This window comes from Chroicocephalus ridibundus, chromosome 1 (assembly GCF_963924245.1).
Source record: "Chroicocephalus ridibundus chromosome 1, bChrRid1.1, whole genome shotgun sequence".
Taxonomy (NCBI): Eukaryota; Metazoa; Chordata; class Aves; order Charadriiformes; family Laridae; genus Chroicocephalus; species Chroicocephalus ridibundus.
Window position 1 is genome coordinate 81,668,109 of NC_086284.1, and position 22,736 is coordinate 81,690,844.

A 22,736-nucleotide genomic window follows, 5' to 3' on the forward strand; every position below is an offset into this window, starting at 1 on the left:
TCAGCAGAGTACTCTATCCACTAAAATGTTTGATACCAGTGGCTTAGGCTCAAAGAATCTTGAATCCTCTACTTCATGGCTTTAACAGAAAGGATGCTCAGATTTGTCGATAAACGTATTATTGAAGTACTCTACTGCAAAACAAATTGCGTTTTAGTTCTTGCAGAGATACTGATTTGCAGTTAAAAAGAAAATATTGCTAATTAACGAAATGGATGTTCATAACTTGAACATAACAGTCATATACTTGAAGTATATGAGAAAACAAAAAATATTTTTTTGGTTTTTGCTCTTAGTATAGTATTACTCCGGTTTAAAAAAACCAATACAACAATTAATTAACCTTTAATCAAAAAATGTCACCACAGTAAAGTGAAATAAAGCACAAGGCATTAGAAAGTCTATACTAATTAGACATTAGTAGATAGCAGACTTTCACAGAAACTACTGATGGACTGGTTTATGAAGTAAAACAACCATGGAGAGGGAAGATTATCCAAGCAAAATTGTGGAAGGAATTTAAATCTAGCTGTGATGATGACAGGAAAGAGGTGCCACTGGGGTGGACAGAAAATGATGAAACCACCAAAGTCACACATGAGGTATAGGGTAAATGAACTCCATTTGGTAGAATATCTGTAAATAATAAATCTGATGTGATCTGCATCAGACTCTGAAAAAAACAATGCTATGTAGGGGAAAAGTGAAACAAAAATCTTCTCCTTGCGCAAACCCACTGGTGATATAGACCATGAGGGACAGACCATTAGTGAGATCATGGAGAGTGGATACAGCACCACCAGCAAAAGTGTTTCTCACAGTAAGTATAGAATGCTACCAAAAATGACACAGTCCCATCTCAGTTACTCAGCTTCAGTTTAGAGGGTTTTTGTTAGATAGGAAGTCTTTATTTACTATCGTGTTTAAAGAAGATGATGATCTGACCTAATGTCATGACTAGCAATAAAGCCTGACAAACATCAGTTGATTAATGATCCCTGCTCCCAAGAGGGGAAAGTTTATAAAGCTATTCTCATAGTAAAATGAGAGAAAGAAATTCAACAGCTTGAGAGAAAGAAATTTAAGAGCTTGTCCAATGTCACTTTGGCTAGGTGTGTATAATGGCACATAGAACTTTATCCTAGTTACCAGGACACAGCTCAGCCGCTGAGTCAGGTGAAATCCAGACACTGTCCTTCTCCTGTGACCTAATGTAAGGTAAACTCAGTTACGTGTTCTTTCTCGGGGCTGTGACATAATCTGGTGAAATGCCAGTCAAGATGACTGGAATTAAAACTAAACACCTTAAAGTTTGTCACTGAGATCCAGGACTTCACAGAAAGTTCTAATCACAAGAGATAAGAAGACCTGTCATGGAAAGTAGGGATGTGTAAAAAAAAAAAAAAGGAAATATTTGCTTGTTTATCTAGCAAAATGTTCTTTGCAGAAAAAAAAAAGAAAAAAAAACACAAGCAAAACCAATGAAATATGCTTAGGAAAATACTCAGCAAAATGAAAACCTCTCTCATAAACACCAATGACATGCTTCTAGTTGAGCTCAGTGGCTGAGTGTACTGGAATTAAACACCCAGCTCCCACTGTAGGTTTTCTTCTACTACATCTCCTGTGTACATGTAGAATAAATGTGGTAGCTCAAAGAAACTTGTGTTATCATGCACAATCCTGCAAACTAGGTCACTTTTCCAGGGGATGACAGAAAGCACAGGTACAATCTAGGAGAGCCAGTATGAAAAGGCCATAACTCCTATATTCACTTACATTGGGCTTCACTGAGCATTTAACCCAAACTTGCCTGATGTACACACTTGTGGAGACTCAAGCCCATATTCTGGTATGGATTTCAGGCAAAGATTCAGTGTATTGAAGAGATGAAAACTTGGCCCTCCGGTGTCTCTTAAAATGGACCACAAAGGTAGTAAAAATGAGCTTAATATGGGAAAAAGAAGGGTCTTCAGGTCTATTTTATCTTTGTGGTACTTAATGTGGTACATTAAACTGGGAAGCAAGTGTCGATATGAAGGTCTGTCATAGCTAACTACTACTTTAAAATATTTTATGTATATCCAAACTGTATATGCTCGCAGAAGGGTTCAGCAACAATAGCAATGTATCGGTTAGGGTGAGAGCAATTACAGTTATGTTACGAAAATGGAGACAAGTGAAGTTTAAATTTCAAGTGTACTTTAAAAAAAGAATGTGAATGGATAGAAAATGAAATGCATTCAGGACAGGATATTTAAAATTATATTCTTTAACATATTATCAAAATTTTGCTGTGTTGGTTAATCGAGGACACGTCAGCAGTAGGGCACTAACTTGGTATTGTAATTATACAAATAGCATTTAACTAAGAATCATGGTTTACTTTCAGATTCAGATATGGTTTTCAATCGTATTACTTAGCATGTGAGGTTTAAAGAAGATCTTAACAAGAAATAACCTGACATCTAAAGATCTCAAGATTCTAATTTGAATGTGGGTCCTATGTGTGCAATAATTTCTTGAGAATTCATTGCATGGAACATTTTCGATTCCTTAATAGAAGAGCTGATGTTTTATATTAGTTCATAGTAGATACACATTTGTGTGGTCCAGGAGTCTGAATTAATGGGCTACTCAAAATAGTCAGGAGTTTGAAAAGCATTGCAAGTTAAAACTGTCCACTTGAGACAAAGACACCGAAATGGTTCTACTCCAGCCACTGACAAATATAGTGAGTATTTATATCTGTATTGCATTTAAAAAATATTAACACCACAGTCGTGCAAACACTTCAATTTTCGTTGCATTTGTTTATTTCAGGTGAGTAGGATCTAAGATAAAGAATTAGGCACAAACTGTCACCAATTTTTAGATAAGAAATTTAACATTAAAAGCTTACTCAACTTCACCGAGACGGGATCACTATGATATAAACCAGAAAGCTTTAGGAAAATATTTATTTTTTTAATTTGAGAAATCCTTATATAGAATATTCGTATTCCAGATAAAGAAGAGATAAAGCATTCAGGTGACTGAATACAATTACTCACTATTATTCCTGGTGTCCTGAGTCGTGCTAAAATGGAGAGAAACCTTAGCACTTTTTAGGCGTATCTGACCCCAGCGCGTTACTGCCTGCAATTCGACATTGTAGTTGCTGTTGGGCTGGAGTCCCTCCAAGACCACATAATTTTGGGCCTATAATAGAAGAGAATAAATATACAAAGTAGTTATAGTACTACTGAAACACAGATCCTTATTAAAAGCAGGCCTGTTATCTTAGGCACCCTACTCTTTTGAAATTAGAAAAGAAAACTCATGTAGAAATTGCAACAGAGCAAAATTTCTTTTTAAAAAAAAAATATTTATTCAACTCTGGTTTTCTGTGTCACTTAAAAAGAACTAACCTCCCTGATGTTTACATAATTTTGGCAAATACAGACACCTATTGTTTAGGTCAAAACTAAAAGGGTTTTTTTACATATAACAAGTTTTTTTCTTATGCCAAAATTATTTTAGCCGAAGAAATTTAAACTTCTTATTCCCCAATTTCTGCCTTAGCAAAGAAAACTGAATTTTTTTTTCTAGAGACAGTCATACTGAAGACAGCTAAAATCCAACATTCAGTACATTTGTCAATATTTTCTATTTGTTGAAACTGTTGAAAACAAAAACGAAAAAAACCCTCAAAACTCACAATCAAAAATACCCCCTCATTGGTAAGAATACTTTTCCACTATAGAATGGAAAACAGAAAAGAAAAAATACAGTTTCCATTATTACGGAAGTGTCTTAAATGGGGAAACACCACAGTAGGATTATCATTCTCTGGTCAATAATCCATAAATTAAGGCAAGTCCCAGGGTATTGCAAAGAAGAGCCAAGGCTTCTCAGTATTCTTACACTTCTAAATTTTTTTAATGTATTTATAAAAATGCCCTTACAGCCCATGTCTCAGACAGAAGACATTACTCCATGATTTCATTAGAATACTTTGTATCTCTGAAGTTTGACAGTCAATCCAGAGTGAAAAACTTAACCATGTATTGCCATATTTAACACTCCAGGGACTGTCAAAAGCATTTCATATCAATTACCCTTACTTGTTTTCTGCTGAGATATTTATAACATTGACTATAATGCTCAATTACTGCTGCTAATACTGTAGTCAAGTTATTTGAATGTCTACCTGGAATGATTTCATATGGAAATCATTATAAAATTATTTGGACTAGACTACATCTAAAGATAAAAACTGGGTAAAAAAAATCTTCAATGATCTTCAAAAAATAAGATTTTTCCACCCTTAATTTCTTTTTTTTCCAATTTTTTGCAGTTTCAATTTTTAGACAGAAGAGTTGCTATAATGCTCAAAGGACCATTGGTTAGCAATAGCCTCAGGAGTGTCTTGTGGTGGAAGTGAATCTCACTGGCATTGCCGTACAGTTTCATGACTGCAGAAGAAAAGGTACAATGAACCAGGAGTAATATGAAAGATACTCTGAGAGCCTGCCTTTTCTCTGAAATATGCCTTGGCTCTTCCGGATTTCTCTATATGCAAGGTTAAAGAACCAAGTTATCTCAGCCCCTGAAATTACTCCGTATCGTCTACATTTGTGGGGACATTTCCTTTTCCTGCCTGCCCAGCACACAGGAGGTGGTGGAGGCTGTGCAGCCTCCAGACCCCGATCACCCACCAGTTCCCATTAGAAGAGATGGGAACCATGAGAAGAGGCTACCATGGTGGCGCCTCTACTGTGTCCAATCTGCTGTAGATGAGCTCAGCACACAGTCTCCGTTGGCTTTATTTCTCTCAGGGTTTGGTGACTGAGGGACAGAAAGAACTATAATCCTCCAGCTGTCATTCATCACAGTGCAAATGGGCAGCCAGAGACAAAATACAGTGTTAACATAGACATGGGAACAAATTCTCACAATGCATTTATTAAGAGCACTAAGAGTTAAGTTCAGCCTGTTATCTGTAATTGATTCCTTTTTCTATTAATTACTTTAAAATAATATGCAATATGCACAAGTATATCACAAGGCAAAGTTTTCCAGTAAAGCATATTTGATACATCATTTAAGAAACTCATAGGAACTCGCCGCAACAGAAATATGTCAGATCTTCGGTACAGCAGCCTATTCAAAGAGCTTTGGGTTTGTTTTTTCCTTAGACCTATACTGACTATTTAATGGTTATTCTATATGATAGTGTCACAAGTCGTATTTGCACAGTGAAAGAACAATGTGACAGATGATGTTAGGCTTTTTAAATAAAACAAGTACTGTATCTTTAAGAAGCACTAATAAAATAAGCCTGAATTTAGAGGACAAAGAGCATTTAACTTTCTATTCATCTTTCCTGCAAAATCTTCTGGTATTTACCTGCATTTTAAGGCAGAAGTCTACTTTTTTCCCTGAGTTCATTGATAGAGACAAAAATTGCCTATGGGGTTGGTGATATTAAAAATGAAGACCACTACCAGCTGCTGAAATTATTGCAATTTATCACATATTTTATACTTACACTCTACTTACACTCTATTTTGTGCCAGAAACAAGCCATATTTCTGTCTCATTTACTATTTTCTTACTTACCCCATCAGTAATCTTCCTTCTCTTTTTTTTTGCTGGGATTACATATTTGCTATATGTCCAGCTCCAGAAGACTTTGTAGTGGTGCACTGGGATATCAGGCTCTTCTGGAAGATCCCAAGTAATCAGTACATTTACACTCCCATCATTGTTTGCACTGATATTGGCAATTCTGATATTAGATGGAGCTGGTGGAGCAGATGGATCTGGAATTTAAAACAAACAAAAAGATTCGAAAGTAAAGATCATCTTCAAGAAGGTAAAGATCAGGCATACATGAGATGGATTACATATTCTCAATACGTTGAAGAAAATTCAGGCAAAAATTTCCCATAAGTGATATGTCTTCTTGTAAATTCTAGAAATTCAAGCTCTACTGAAATAAAAATTATGGGTTAGCATCTAGTTTTGTCATTATTCCGTGTTGTTGATAGCTCACAAATATTTTGAAGCTTTATCAAAAAGTTCTAGATGATCAGTTTTACTTCTGTCATTCATTACTTTAAATATATAGTGAGTGTAAAACACTCGTGTTCTACAAGTGGCCTTTTATAGTCGTCACAGAATGGTATGGTGGAAACACTGAATTTTTCAGTGTTGCCAGACAATTCTCAGACGGTAACATTATGTTTCTACATGTTGAATCTTTCTTCAAAATTCTAGTATTGACATTTACCACCGCAGACATAAACACTTCCTTAGAATAAATATAATGAAGATGTAATGATATATTATGATGTCATAGAAGTCTACAGGTTTGGGTTTTTTTTAGAACAGCAAACAAAACTAACTAGCCCTTTGTTTTATTTTCCTATTCTGGTTTAATTTCTGGTCAATATCAATTGAAATATTATTCCTTTAGTTGTCTCTGTGCTGACCCTACAGTCAAGAAGGACACCTGACAATACTGAATGTTAGGTCCTCCTTATGGACCTCTACACAATATCCGGGCCCTGAATAATATGAATCAATGGAAATTTTGCAACGGAGCTTCTGAAAGCCTAATTTGCTATTTACTAACTCTTACTTTTTAATCCTACTTTTTAACTCCTACTTTTTTTCAAATGCCCATGGTAGCCAAACATTGGTGACAAAATATAAGGAAACTGCAAAACCAAAATTTAAGTAAAAGTAAACAGCGTGACTCAAAAAAAATTAAAAGTGAATCAGGCAGAATAAAGGAAATTCATACTAATTAAGGTACGCTATGAACCTGTAGTCAAGAAAAAACAAGCAGATCAAAAACCCCATTTTCATATAACTTTTTAGCCAAATGAGCCAACACTTATTTGCCAGAAATAAAACTGAAGGTGTGCAGAGAGGACACCAGGCATTCGCTTACTGCATGGTTCACCTACATCTTTTTATAATGGTAAATGAGCTGTTAAATAAACTTTCCAGGCATACTAAGTTCATCAGATAATCCTTATGACAAACGGCCTCACTGAAAAATTCCATCATTTAGTTCATTGAAATTGACACATTCAGAATTAACAAAGACGGCATTTCCTTTTTAAAGATCAGCAGATGTGAAATAATGGCTTATTCCTGTTATTTAGCAGGACTCTTGGTTAAATAACAATGGATGCTCCTGTTTCCTCACACATGCCATTTCAGTTAAATAGTAATGGATGCCCCTGTTTCCTCACACATATAATTCAACCGAACTTTTGGCCATAAAAGTTACAAAGTATATTTGAGTTTAAGAATTCTGGAAACTTAACTTAATTTTCAAAAGAACAGGAACTCCTTATTTCTTCTCACTCATTTTTTTAATCAGCTTGCAAGCCAGTTCCCTTTATTTTATTTTTTTTTTCTGGCTTTGGAGAAGCATTGCTCTTAATAATTTCCTTACCTGTGAAGTAGCCAACAACTCCATCTTAAAGTATACAAAACTATTTATATTGGAGGGGATATATTTAAGACATTAATTTAGTTAAATGGTTTGTACTGTTCTAAAACACAACTTTTCAATTACTTCTATTGTTTAATAAAATAAGTAAATATAAAATGAAATACAGGTACAATAAACAGAATCATGGTACATAAATCCAAAATTTCATTAAGTATTCATTTTCACTCATTTAAAATGTTAGGGTTTTTATATGTTATATGACAATGTATTATGGCAATAAAACATTTATAACCTGAAGTGCAACATGATCATATTACTGTAGGTGAATTATTCAGGTTATCTCCCAGAAGTACTGTGCATCATGTATTATGTATACATAACATATGGGATAGAATTAAAGTGTTTGAGAGAAGATGTCTTCACAAACGGTCAGATATAAGCACAAACAATTCTAATCATAAAACACGTTTGTCTTCATTCTGCATCTACAAGAGACTTTAAGAGTCATTAATAAAATCTAAAAGTTAAATGAAATAGCTCTTCTGGAGAAAGTGTTTTACATGATCAAAAATATTCTGAAGTTCTACTCACCAATTTTTCCTAGGTCTAAAAACAAAATGAACGAATTGACATTCCTCCTTTTCAAATGTTTCTGTCCCCATAGGAATGCAAGATAGTGCGTAATTTTCCTTGTATAAAGTTAGCGATTGACCAGAACAGAGCTTCTATATGTCTCAGAATCACAAGAATACATTTTTTTTAAGGTAAGTTCAAACACCCCTGTTTTTCTCAGCAACATAAGCAGAAAAAGAAAAAAGTAAGGAAGAACTATGTGCATACTGAAACCAATAGATCATTTCCTCTGACTTATGGCAATAGCTATAAGCTATAGCACCAGTCAGCTACAATTTCACCCTGTATTTTTTATAATTGTACAGTTTATTGAAAACATTACTATATCAGTAGCATTTCTTCTGTGTTCACTAGAAACAGTCCAGTCAGGAGACAAAACGCTCATCCATATTTAAAAGAAAGCCTAGTCGTGTTTCTCCTTTGCTATGGAGAGTGTAAACATTGTACTAAAAATCACTGGGTAATTACAGTTAAGGAAAGAGAGAACATCCTCTTAAAAGGAATATACATGTGAAATAATACAGTATTAGCAGAACCATCTTCCTGAGTGTTCCCATTCTTCAAAGTCTCTCTTTTGCAAGCCTCACAAATGTCATCCACAAAAATGCCTTTGAACAGGAGGAAGAGGGGTGGTGGCAGCAGTAGAAGACAGAAAGGAAGGAGATCTGCAGTTGACAGACGTGGAAAGGCGAGACATTGGAAAGTGCCACATTTTCCAGAAGAGCTCTTTTAAAGCTAGTAGACTAAGCTGGAGAAAATAATAAACTAGAAGGACATAGATATCAAAGATGAGCAAAACAATTTATTACAGTTTTGCGTTTAATCATCTGAAAAAAACCTGTCTGATTGTAGAGACAAATAGAGTAAAATATTTCTTGGATTTGGGATCTATTACCTGCAATATGAAGCCACTTAGTGAGCATTTTATACCAGCTGAGGATCCATTCCATATTAAGTATTTCAATACCACTATATATTTTATTAATTTATTTCTATATACTTCTGTGATGCTCATCACTATTACAACTGGCAGAACTACCATTTTGTAAACCAAAAAAATAAGAATATTCATCTTGTCTTTCATCTGAAAGGACTGAGTTTCACAAGCAAAACTAACATGTGAGAAGGAAGAGCAGCAAGGCAAGATATTGTGATCTCTGCTATTAGATTAGTAAGAAACCCAAACCCCACCCTCAAAAAATCCAACCAAACAAAAAAACAAAAAAAACCCGCCTAGACCCCTCCAAAGCCCCTCCTCAAAAAAACCCAAAGCCCCCAAAAAACCCAAACCCAAAAAACTGTTAAGTATAAGAGCATGGTCCTCCACAATACATGCCTGCCAGTTACCAGATAACAGATTAGTTGGCTTTTTTCTGTTTTTTTTTAAGCCTTCACTATTGCATTATTGAAAAGCCATGCCTGTACAAGGTGCTCTGTTATGCTTATGTCTATGCAGACATTAAAAGCAGTTTACAACTCGTGCTGAAATACTTCAAGGTTTAATAACTGGTACTGGAATATAAAGTTTATATACGTAAGTTGTTTGTTAACCTGACTGTGAAGCTAAACTGTCATTCTGCTGACCATGAAGCTAAGAGCCATTCTACTGTTAGTCTTCATATATCTGTGATTGCTTTGACTGACTGCCCACATGTATAATTCATACACATGAACATTAAATTACTGGAATGGAAACTACTGCCAGTTTTTCAAATTTAAAGTTCTGAAATTTCATATACATGAATTTATCTGAGTGTTAAATCAAAAGCCTTTGGTTTGCAGAAAGAGTGATGCTAGCTGCAGCTTTTCCTTTGCAGTTTATACTACAACTCAAATAAAATAAAAGTCATTATATATATACTAGCGTTTGGCACAGACAGCTGTCCTCAAATCCGAAAAAATTCTGGTCTCAGCAGCCTGACAAATAAATCACTTCTCACTGCTAGAAATGATAGCTTCATTAGGTCAAGGCTGAAGCTGCTGTTCCAGCACATGGAGTAAGTACTGCATTTGTCTGGATTGTATCTGGCTTGAATATACCCAGAGGACTTAAATTCTTGTCTTGCTGGCTACTCAGCCATCACAACCGAAACTCTGTCTCCAGTCCCCAAAAGGGAGGATTCCTTGCTGCAAATGAAAGAAAAAAAGAAAACCCTCACATTGTCACCATTTCAAAACGCATGTCTTCCCACACTCATATCTGTAGACATAGTGATAGAAAATTTATATTTTACAAAATTTTTTCAATCAATAGGATCTAGAAGCACTTTGCAACCTTAACAAAACAGTACGGGCAAGCTGTACACAAGAATCACATCTCACGCTGTGGCAATGCATCCACTTTGGCTTTAAATGTTGCAACTGTAATGAGAACAGTAAATGATTTGGAATATATGTCAGAGAAAAAAATAATGACATTGGAACCGGAATTCTCATTCTGAGCTGCAAAAGTGATAGCAAGTTTCACTCTCATTTAAATCCTTTTTTATTGAGCTTTTTTTTCTGACTTAAAATGGATCTCCCATTGCTATCTTTTAAACATTAGACTTTCTAACTTTAAAAATCTGCCGAGGCTGCTCTACAGACAAGTTTCCAACCATTAAACAGTTCCAAGGCATAAGCGGGACGACTGTCTTTGCCCAATGGAAATGGCGCACATAAAGCAGCTGTGCAACAGTATAAAAAAATCATTGGTCCCACAGGAGCAACAGAAAGAATTTTATTGCCAGGAGTGGGTGTCTGTTCTGGTTTTACTAACACTCAGTAATGTATGCATGAAATCACATCCAGCATGGTACTTACGGGCTGTGAAAACAATGTTTTCTGCTTCCTTTTTCTCGACAATTTATCCCATGTATGCTAGCAACTACCTACACGTTGAAAATAAAAACCTTTAGCAGAGGTAGAAGCATTGGATGGTTTGGGCTCATTGAGTTCATCTTATAGTCTCTTTTTGTCTCAGAAAATGGCACAGTACCTAACTACAGACCGGTAAGATAATGCATTATATGGGAACACATAACACTGATCCCCCTACCTGACTGCAGTCTCTGTTACTAAGAGTTCATTCTCATCAGAAATCATAAGATGCTTGAAAAAAATAGCCTAAAAACTCTTACCCAAACGCAACAAATTAAAAGTTGTATTACTAGTGCCAAGCAGTTGGGTTAGGTTATCCAGTGCCAGCTTAATGGGAGAAAAGCACAGGAACCTTTTCATCCGAGGAGACTCCTTTATGGATTGCAGGAACAGTTCTCTCCTGCTTCCAGAGAAAATGAAGCAGCTTGGAGAGAGACAGTCAAGATAATGAAGAGAAATATATTTGTACCTTTAGAGATCAAAATATTCTGCCAGGCATTGTGTTAGCTTTACTTATTGCTGTTATTGCAAATTGCTGCCACTCAATTGAAGATGAAAAGGAAAGCACTCACAATTTAAAAACCCTGAAAAGTGAAGTGGAAACCACTGTCAAAATAGCAGAAAGTTTTGATCAGTTTTAGCTGACAGTATCCATCTGAAAATCCATGTGCAGAGTTTTACTTCTAGGAAAGAACCACTCTCTCAGGTGCAGTATTCGCTTCATCTTCTAGCCACTTTGCTCCAAACAGATAGGCAGAGTCTAATGCTGTTTTCTTGCAACTTTGGAATCACATTTTAGCAAAATGAAGCATTGCTTCATTCCCCGTGAAGAGTCATGCAGACAAGCACATACAAACCCTTCATTTCCTTAATAAAAAAGAAATAAACAGCATAAAAAAATTCTCTCCGCTTAAGCTCTGAATATTTTAATAGATTATCTCAGCTATGTCACTTTGATTATTTATTATTTACAGATTAATGCCATAAATGAACACATGAGGCAGTGTAAAACAGCTAATAAACCTTCACCTCAAATGTTTACAGCATAACAGCATCAAAAGCTGCAGTAGATAAAACCTCAAATCACAATTGCATGAGGAATGGTAATCTGGAATGCTTGATAAGATACTCTTGTTTTCCTGTTTTTGTCTTTTTCATGACTGGGAAATTAAACTAATTTGGATAATACGAAGCTTTATTTAGTGATAGAAAAGTTAATGGAAATCACATACCTCAGAAGACTTAACATTATTTTGAATAAAACAAAATGTTACTTTGCTGTGTCTCCTTAGAGATCACATTTTTTGCATCCACAAAACACACAAAATAGTATAAAACAGTATTGTGGTAACCAGACAAAATTCTCTCTCCAAATAATTACAGCAGCAATGTTTTTGAATGTTCTTTTTAACAGCTTAAAATATTTAGTGACAGAGACTTTGTGGTGCCATACTCCTCCCTAGATTCAGATTATATATCATGTTTGTCCTCCTTTGAAGAAAAAAACAAACCCAAATAATTTGCTATTCATTATAACTTACAAGCGATTGGTAAAAGTTCAGCATCTTGTGTGAGAAACCGTCCTAGGAATTGCTGTCATGTTTCCTGATCAAAGGCTTTATTTTCGAAGAAAATTCTGTTAAGCCTGACAAAGATAATAATCTTCTCCTGGTCTTGGCACAAGAGGCTGAATTGAAACAGCACAAGAACTAATGTGAATTTCTGTCCACATTTCACATAAATGCAGCACAGTCAGTCAGCAACCTTCCAAAGGTGATGTGCCAAAGTCCGTTTTCCTTTTCCAGACTGGAGGTTAAACGTGTCTGCAGGAGCTCATCAGGGGCCAGTAGATGCTGGCACTCAAAAAACAGGCACATCTGAGCAGCAGCTTCTTGCCTCTGCCAGGCAGGGGCCGCCACTTCCCACTGAGCTCCAAAATAGTAATTAAATGCCTGTATGACACTATAACTGTTACGGATATGAGTGCCTACTTCAGGACATGGAGGCTAAGAGATACCGATTGAAGCATCCCAGCATCACTCCCGCAGTCACCACCTTGCAGCATTTCATCTGTGTCACCTAGTGCTTCTACACATTTCATGTGGCAAACATGGTATCTTTATAATAACCACTGACAATACCAAAGCCTCTAAAATAGTCAAATGAGCTGCCAGAATAGGATCATTTTGTCTACGAAGCCGATAGCTAACTGAACTCCTTGCTGTTTGTCTGGCAATTCACAATTGTCTGCCAAGGGCTGGAGTTTAGATTTGAAAATTGTTATTTTGAGGCTCATAGAAGCCTTTTGAACAATGCCGGCTACATACTTTCTGCCATTACCAAGATCCCGTTATTTTGTTTTATTTGGTAAGAGCATGCAGAGGTACTGCTGGCTCCTGATGTCCTTGTCACAAAGTCCTGAAAGCGCTCCCCACCTCCACCAGACAGCCATGAACAGCACTCCAGGAGAGCAAGTGCTTCAGGAGGAGCTGCAGGGACCACAGAAAAAGAGGACTCTGGTACCTAACATGTAACCATATCAAAACCACAAGCTCCTGAAACACAAACCACTGCCAGCTGGAAGGCTATTCTGAAGAAATATCCCTATGTGCTTATCCTGCTCTTATGCTGTTCTCCAAAACCCCACTTTTGGCTGGGGTCAGTTACTGGGCTAAAGAGACCTTCAGTATGACTTACCATGGATTTTCTTATATTCATTACCAATGTAGGTATTTTGAACAATATACTCCTGTGGCTAGCACACTCAGTAGGAGATTAATTTTTTGGAAAGTAATACAAAACCTGCCTGAAAACGTCACGCTCAAGCCAAAAACTCAGTGATATCATGATATACCTTTATGTAATTGCAGTTATAGTTGGTCCAAGCAGAACAGTTGGAAGATCTTTACAAACTCAGTGAAACATCTGACAATGATCTGAGTTTAAAAAACACCGTTGCCTGATTCAGCAACACAGTGCTATATCTGCTGAAGTGTTGCTGATGAAGAAAAGTAAAGACAAAGCTACTGCTGCTGCTGAGTCCTTGCAGGAAGCTCAAAACAGCTTGAAGGAACAGTATTTTTGATGTGACTGAAATGTTATGCTACTTAAGTATAATAAATTCTTAAAATACTACTTCTTTTATACTTGAAAAGGTTTGTGGTCACAGCAGTAACGGGATAGCTATGCCAGCCAACCTTCCCACCACAGATGTGGTTATAGCACCAAAAAATTATTGAGTCTAATGTATACTTATTCAGTAAGTAATTAAACCACCCATAACAGCAAAAGCACTTCCATGCCTCTATAACTGCATGTACAATAAGACTTTTTCTACCACTGACTATGCCAAACAGCAAGCTAAAAGCTAGGATGGGAACCTGTGCGTGGCAACTGCCTGTACTGCAAGATAATTCTATCTGCAGAAGGAGGAGGAAATGCATTCCTTGAAGTATGCTTTATACCACTGTAAAGATTCTGTCACTACTAAAACAAAGACAAGTCTTTCTATTAGAATCACAGAATCATAGATACTTTTTATCATTAGAAACTACCTCTATTAGTAGAGTGAAGAGTGATAGATCTCATTCTTTAGCACTAAAGTCAACTAGCACAGTCTGGCTATGTCCACATTATCAACTGCCTTTAAGAGACGGCGACCACATCCAGACCATCTGTCTGTTGGGAATAGTTTCTGGCCTGTGCTAATTCCTATACTATGCCTAAAAGTCATCCGGGAAAAATTTGCTTTGTGTGGGTCAAAGGCACACCGGGACAATGACAGCAACTTCACAGGATGGGAAATCCGTTTCCACCTCCCCCATCCACCAATTACTGTTAACTGGCTCAGAAATAATTTTCAAAGTTATTTTATTACCCAAACCCTTGCAAAACCAGAAATGTCAACAAAAATTCCTACAATATTTTGTGGATTGGCCGACATGCCTTTCTAATGAACAGAATCATGCTACTTAGCATTTACACCCTTTTTATTCTTAAACCCTTAAGATTAGTGCTAGCAAGGGAAAAGTTACATTAAGAGAGCCTGAAGTTCCATCAAAACAATGCTGATATAATTATTTAGATATAGGCAACAAAGTATTTCAATACTCTGCTAAACATATGTCAGCAACATATTTCTCATAACCAAAAAGAAAAATACGAGAAACCTCTTGGAATAACACACTGAAACCCCACTTCCTTCATGTTTCATGGTCAGGGTCATGTTGTTTGATACCAACCGTGCGGAAAATGTTTAAAAGGAGGTTTATTCATTGAGACCCCTTACTGATAAAAGAATAATGACATCTTTAACCTTTAATTCCTTTGCGGACTTCAAACAAATCTCACACCATTTCTAAAGCCAGTGGCAAAACTACCCAAAACCCCACCTGTTAAAAACCTTCTGCCACAAAAGTAGGCAGATCAGGTTGGGCTCCATGTGTGAGGGAGATGAAGGTGAGCACCAGATATAGTGAACGAAAACTAACCTTTCGAGGATCGGAAGTGTTTGCTGGGTGCCGTGAAGCCTCTCGTCCCGTGCACGTTCACAGCTGCCACACGGAACTGGTACCACCTGCTTGCTCGGATGTCAGGCAGCCGAACCCGCTCCTCTGTAGTCTGGTGGGGAAAATGTCATGCTTACACACATTGTTCTGACATGGCTAGCTGTGCTATCATCTCCCATGCAATACCAGTAAATCAGACTGAAGGGTAGGGAACGCACTGCTTTAATACGCGCCAGTGTTGGCAGGCTGTATGCAACCACCCCCCCGACTCTGAGCATCATTCTGCACTGCAAAGCATTTACGTCTGCGAACAAAATCATATAACCACCCAATTTTACAGTGCATTGCAGGTCTCTTCTAGAAAAAGTAACCTTTAGAAAACTGGTGAAGTGTTAAATTCACAAAATTAGTTTTCCACTTATCACAACCTTCACCAGTGTATAGGGCATAGCTGTTCAGGTGTTGATGTTTCAGGGAACTCATTGCCCCAGGCCACAGGACTCATTTCTCCAATTCTCAACTCTCAGAGAACTAGGGGTCCAAAATGGCTTCACAAAATCCAGTGCTGTGAGAAGCCGCCTTTTCTGGTTCACAGGAAACACGAAACCCTCAGGTAATGAATGTAAGCCTTCTTCAGATCTTTGGCACTTATGTCAAAAAGACACCCACGGCTTTAACTCTTCCCTGCAGACCTTTCTCAGGTCATAGGAGATGACCTTTTCTCCAACAACACCCACTGAGACTGCTAGTGTCACGAGTTCAATTTCCACCTTCTGAGGGGAGTGCCTTAACCGCTGAAATATGGAATAAGCATAGATGCACTCTGAACCCTTTCAGTAGGAGGTGCTTTACATGCTCTTACTCTGAGCCCTGCTTTCCTGTGTCTTTTTTTCCCCTTTAAACTTTTAAAGAGCTATCTTCTGCACTGTTTTTTTTATTTTTCCTAAGGTAGAAACACCAGAACTGAACACAGCCTCCTGGTAACCCCTGAATCACTGCCAAGTACAGAAGACGTAGCATTTTTGTAGAACTCACCAGAAACTCATCCACTTGTTGCAGATTTTAGTTTTTCAATCACCTTTCAATTATCCAGTTTTCAATTTATTTTAGGATGTCATGTTTATTGCATTTTAATTTAATTCTTTAATAAAAAAACCACATAAACCTGAACCAAATGTCCTGTATATGTCCAAATCGTTACTGATTATCACTACTGACCAAACATGCAAGCTCATTAAAAACGTAGTGACATCCATTTATTTTCACAAGCTCTGTTTTCTATAACTTCAAAAATCCACCTTCCTTGGCATTATTTCTGTTTTTTGCTCTTTCCAGTCTGTGTAAGAAAGTAGCAGCAGCTGACCTGACTCAGATAGCCAGAACTTGAGGAAGTTGCTTCAGCTCTCCAAAAATGGTATTTTTAGAGCCCTGACCAATACAATTTGTAGGTATTATCCAGCACTTTATCTCCTCATTTTGTGACAAGCAAAATTTAAGGAAATGGATACCTCATTTGTGTGTGCATGTAAAGGAAAGAGAGCCTTTCTGAACTGCACTATGGACTGCTCTCAGACTGGTAAGCATTGCAGACTTTGAGCCTCTCATATTGCTGGTGCTCGGAGTCCCTCTCCGTTCAGACAGCTGTATTTGTCTTTTTAGCACAAGCAGGGGTAAAAGTCCTGATGCTCTCATTGTCTGCCTTATCTTTCCTTTTTTTAGCTTTTATGTTACTGGTAGAGTGAATTATCTCATCCAATGAAAGGGATCCCCTAGGCAAGAAAGCCTACCTGAACTAACTTTTACTATTATTTTCATTTTATGGAGCACTCAAATGTCCTAGCTTTTTCCAGCATGCAGGCCCACATACTCAAGAATTTACAGATCAGACATGACACTGAACTAGAGTAAAATAAACTGTCACTATATTAACAGAAAAAAACCCCAAGGATATATTCAGGCCACTGCTGCAACTGAGATCAGGGTCCGGATCAATATCTAATTGTAATTAACTAGTTACAACACTGTGGGTTTTTAAAAACAGATTTGCTGAATTTAGTTACAAGGCAAGCATATTCTGAATAGATTTGACCCCAAATTCCTGAGCTAAGGAATCTTGCTTGTCATTTGCATCAGCTCAGTTATTCTGCTAGGACTGATTAAAAGAAAGGATTTCAGTTGTGTCAGTCTTCCATGGCAACCGTGAAATACTGTAACATCAAATAATCTGTCAATCCATATCACCGAAATTATTTTAATTTATGAACATGCCTTGGGCCTATTACTTTCATCATTCGTTTTGTTGGCAAAGCTCCTGTTAAACTCAATGGCACGCGGGAGGTGTAACTCCTGCATTAGAGAGTATAAACTACTTTGGCGCCTCTAAGCAACCTTTACACAGATTTAATAAATTTCAAGAAAGAGCTAAATACTACTGAGATATCTTATACCACCTAAATGGTAAATTGATTTTTTTTTTTGTTTAATTGCTTCAGTTAGTTCTGATTTCAGTTAGTTATGATTATGAGATCATAATATTCATAGTCCTTTCAATATCTGCCTTATATTAATGTAAGCCCACTAAATAGTATGCTGAGTGGTATTACAGTAATCAATGGACTGTTTCACTGTGTTCATTCCCTTCCTTTCACACTACCAATCCTGGATTCCCTTCTGTAGTGCAAAGATCTAATGGAAATAGGAGAGGACAGCCTTACCCTGCTGAGTTCATAGCTCTACACCTTCTTTTGAAACTACGCACGGTGATAAAAGAATTTGCTGTTCAGAGAGTGAAGGGATACCATCCAGGGTATCAGAAGAGCTGAGTTTTTTTCCTGTGATACAGAAGAAACCTGACAGTGCTGCATCCACTCCTCTATGAAAGGAGAGCAGACCTCCTCCGTTTCGAGTGAATGCAATCCCACACAAGGTGGGCACTCTCTAAGAATGCTTAATAAAGCAAGCCCTCTCCTGGGAGATGGAGAAATAAACCTTTACTGTACAGGACTGGTGGTGAGCTCCAGCAGGGATTTCTTGCTCTCAAGAGTTCAGAAAATTTTCGTGATCCTCAGAACCAGAACTTCAGGTGTCTCTAAAACTTTTAAGTTTTAAAAAAGATTAGTTGTCCGCAGAGTTTAGACATCTCCAACATGAAGCACTAAGGTTTGTCACAATCAAGCTAGCAGTAAATTCCACTCTTTATTTGTCTTAATAAAAGAATAAATTAATAAGTAAACTTCATTATTGTCTGACCATATGTATACATATATGTAAGTGTGTGTGCACACATACTTGGCATCCATTCACACAGCACAGACATGTTCTGTCTGAAAATAATTAACCTGGCATATTTGAATTAACTTCATTAATCAATTTAATATAATTAACTATCTAAGTTTCCAATGTAAACAGTAATACTATTATTTTTAGAAAGCATTAGCACCAAACAGAATTATAAGTTTGTTCACCAGATATATGGTATTCTGATAGGATAGTGCAGCAGGTCCTGCTCAGCTGGTTAAACCTTAAAAAAACAGTATCGTAAGAAACCTGGCATAACCACTTAGGACACTGTACATCATAGCCAACTAGGTTAATTGGTATCTTATTTTCCATAGTTTTTATATTAACCAATGGAAATTATTCAAACGGCTAGTTATGTCAAGTTTTTGCAAAAATGTGCAGTAAAAAAACCAAAGTAAACAAAATCTTTTCTTCCTGAAAAGAACTAAAATTGTTTTCAACGTGTTTGCTTTCTTTATATACTTGGAAAGTTAAATAAATAACATATTAATTAATTGAGCCCTCCTCCTTAAAAAGAAAACATCAAAAAAGACCTCATGACACAATAAAATACAAAGGAAACAAGCTTCTTCAAAATTATTTTTTCAATCCCAAGAAAAAATTTACGAGACATGAGAAATTACTTACAAATTAGCTCATGTGAAGGCAATAGGAAATCAAGTTTTTTGAAAAGTAAACACCTTAAATTAAAGTTCCAGAAGACTGGAAACTGGCTAATGTCACCTCCATCTACAATAAGGGCATAAAGGAGGACCCAGGAAATTACAGGCCCATCACTCTTACTTCAGTCCCTGGGAAAGTTACAGAATGAATCCTCCTGGGGGCTATCACACGTCAAATGAAGCACGTGATTGGGAAAAGCCAGCACAGAGTCACCAAGGGCAAACTGTGCTTGACAAACCTGATCACCTTCTAGAACAAAGTAACCTGCTTGGTCGATGTGGGATGAGCAGGGGATATTCCGGATTTCTCCAAGGTTTTCAGCATGGTTCCCCACAGCCTCCTCCTAAAGAAACTGATGTGTTACGGTTTAGACAAGTGGTCTGTGCGGTGGGTGGGGAAATGGCTGACAGGCCCCACCCAGAGGGTGGTGGTAAATAACTCCTTTTCAAACTGGCAACCTGTCACAAGTGGGGTCCATAAGGGATCGATACTGGGCCCAACACCGTTTAATATCTTCATAAGTGATCAGGATGATGGGATCAAGTCTACCCTGATGAAGTCTCCAGATGACACTAAACTGAGTGGGGAAATGGACACTTCGGAAGGGAGACCCATCCTGAGGGAAGACCTGGATAGGCTGGAAGAGTGGGCTTACAAGAACTTTATGAAGGCCAACAACGACAAGTGTAAGGTTTTGCTCCTGGGAAAACATAATCCAGGAGTGCAGCACAGGCTGGGATCTACCCAGCTGGGGAGCAGCTCTGTGGAAAGGGACCTGGGGGTCCTGGTAGACAACAAGCTCAATATGAGCCAACAGTGTGCTGCTGCGGCAAAGCCAGCCAACAGGATGCTGGGTTGCATCAACAAGGGCATCACCAGCAGAGGCAAAGAAGTCAAGAAGTTACTCCTGGTGAAATTCCAATTGGACACAAGAGGAAAATTTTTCACAATGAGAACAATCAGCCATAGGTACAATCACAGAATGGTACGGGTTGGAAGGGACCTTTGGAGATCATCTAGTCCAACCTCCTGCCAAAGCAGGGTCACCTAGAGCAGGAACACGTCCAGGTGGGTTTTGAAAGTCTCCAGAGAAGGAGACTCCACAACCTCCCTGGGCAGCCTGTTCCAGTGCTCCGTCACCCTCAAAGTTTTTCCTCATGTTGAGATGGAATTTCCTGTGTTCCAGACTGTGCCCGTTGCCCCTTGTCCTGTCATCAGGCACCACTGAGAAGAGTCTGGCCCTATCCTCTTGACGCTCGCCCTTTAGATATTCATAAGCATTGATGAGATCCCCTCTCAGTCTTCTCTTCTCCAGGCTAAACAGATCCAGGATCTCTCAGCCTTTCCTCAAAAGAGAGGTGCTCCAGTCCCCTGATCACCCTCATAGTCCTCTGCTGGACTCTCTCCAGTAGTTCCTTGTCTTTCTTGAACTGGGGAGCCCAGAGCTGGACACAGTACTCTATATGTGGCCTCACGAGGGCAGAGTAGAGGGGGAGGATGACCTCCCTCGACCTGCTGGCCATGCTTTTTTTAATGCACGCCAGGATAGCATTTTGGCCTTCTTGGCCACATGGGCACACTGATGACTCATGGCCAACTTGTTTTTCACCAGGACTCCCAGATCCTTCTTTGCAGAGCTGCTTTCCAGCAGGTCAGCCCTTAACCTGTACTGGTGCATGGTAGTTTCCCCAGGGAAGTGTTGGATTCCCCATCATTGCATACTTTTAAGATTCAGCTGGACAGGGTGCTGGGACATCTTATCTAGACTGTGCTTTTGCCAAGAAAGGTTGGACTAGATGATCCCTAAGGTCCCTTCCAACCTCGTACTCTATGATTCTATGATTGTTGAAAATTATAACCCCATTTCTTCTTGGACAGATAATAAAAATAGAATATTGGATGAGGAACTCTGATAGAATATTATGAATTTTTTTATAAGAAGATGCAAACAAAAACTTCGCATAATTACATTACATATGGGCACAGGCATAGAGAAATTCAGATCCTCACACACAGCCTTTTTGATCTTCAACTGCTTTTTACATGCTCTCTAGCTTAAGTCACAGAGTAATGAAGAAGCCAGCATCATCTCCCCTGGACTGGAATGCCCCAGGAGTTCTCAGCTGAATGGCTGAGCTCTTCACAGCCTTTGCCTATAATTAAGGTCTCATAGCCCAATGTTTTGGAATCGTACAAGAAAAAATCTCAGTTATAAGGACAAGAAAAGCCCTGAGGCTGTGCACACAGTCACTTTAGTCAAACTGGATATCCATCCTTGTGGCTGATATTACAAAATAAATTCTATTGCATGCGGCCACACTTAACAAATTTGACTGCCTGGTGGGATGTCTAAAACTACAAACACAGAATTACTCTACAGAGACAGAAATTCAGATTACTAGCACCGCTCAAGGGTGTCCAGCCTTTGTGTCCCATAAGGTATACACGGTTCACGAAGCCAGTCAGGCATCCTGAAGTTTGCTCTGAACTGACATCCCCAGTGGGGTCCATCACACAATCAAACACGTGTCTCTTGTGATGCAGAAGGGACAGCGAAATTCTCAGAAAGTTGTAGGAGGCTTCTCCTGACACAGAGATTAACTGAGCCCCTTCTGCCTGCCTGTAACAGACCCCCAGGGAAGGCAGCTGTCAGGATTCTTATCACTCTTGCACAGGAACACGTTTCTGAAACACTCTCGCCTGTACATCCACTGCAAGAAGGCAGAGGGTTCTACATGCTCCACTACTATGGAGCATATATATGTAATGCATGCTTCCAGAAATGTGCATGACATCTGTTTCTGCAATGAGAAAAAGCACAGCACTGTGCTACATTTGCAGTCTGGATCCATCAGCCAGAAGAGTTGGGCTTCTACAGTCTAGCACATATACATGGCACGGTAACAGTGGTGAGTAATTCAGATTTGGCTCGTTTTTGCAACATGGTATTTTCCTAGTAGCAAAGGCAGGAGGTTGTTTGCTGAATATGGAGAACACAGATCTGCACCTCAGTGGAGAGATAATAAATAAGTCACTGCAACTTTATCAGGTTTGCTGGCGTGCACGTTCCCTTGGGCTTGCACAAGCAGGGTTTCATGCCAGGATCTGCTGCAGGTGACTTTTTCTGAGCAAGTCTCTAACACAGTGACAGCCGCCTGTAGCACCACATTGAAGCTAAGAACTTCACTGCTGAGTGTTCAGTTTCACAAGCTTGACATTATTGTAAGATAGCTTTTTCCTACACAATCTGAATTGAGAATGAACGCAGATTGTCACAGAATTTAAACTCCCTCCTTTAGTTTGTAGATGGTTCTATT

At 38.2% G+C, this 22,736-nt stretch overlaps 1 protein-coding gene across 1 annotated transcript in view; it reads right to left on the minus strand.

The window, feature by feature from the left end:
- ANOS1 (anosmin 1) overlaps nucleotides 1-22,736 on the minus strand; it is a 152,125-nt gene that overhangs the window by 35,262 nt on the left and 94,127 nt on the right. The window contains exons 6-8 of the mRNA XM_063341293.1: nucleotides 15,439-15,568; nucleotides 5,605-5,807; nucleotides 3,054-3,201 (exon numbers count right to left, since the gene is read on the minus strand). Of these exons, the coding sequence (XP_063197363.1) occupies nucleotides 3,054-3,201; nucleotides 5,605-5,807; nucleotides 15,439-15,568 (481 nt within the window). The remainder of the gene's footprint in view (nucleotides 1-3,053; nucleotides 3,202-5,604; nucleotides 5,808-15,438; nucleotides 15,569-22,736) is intronic.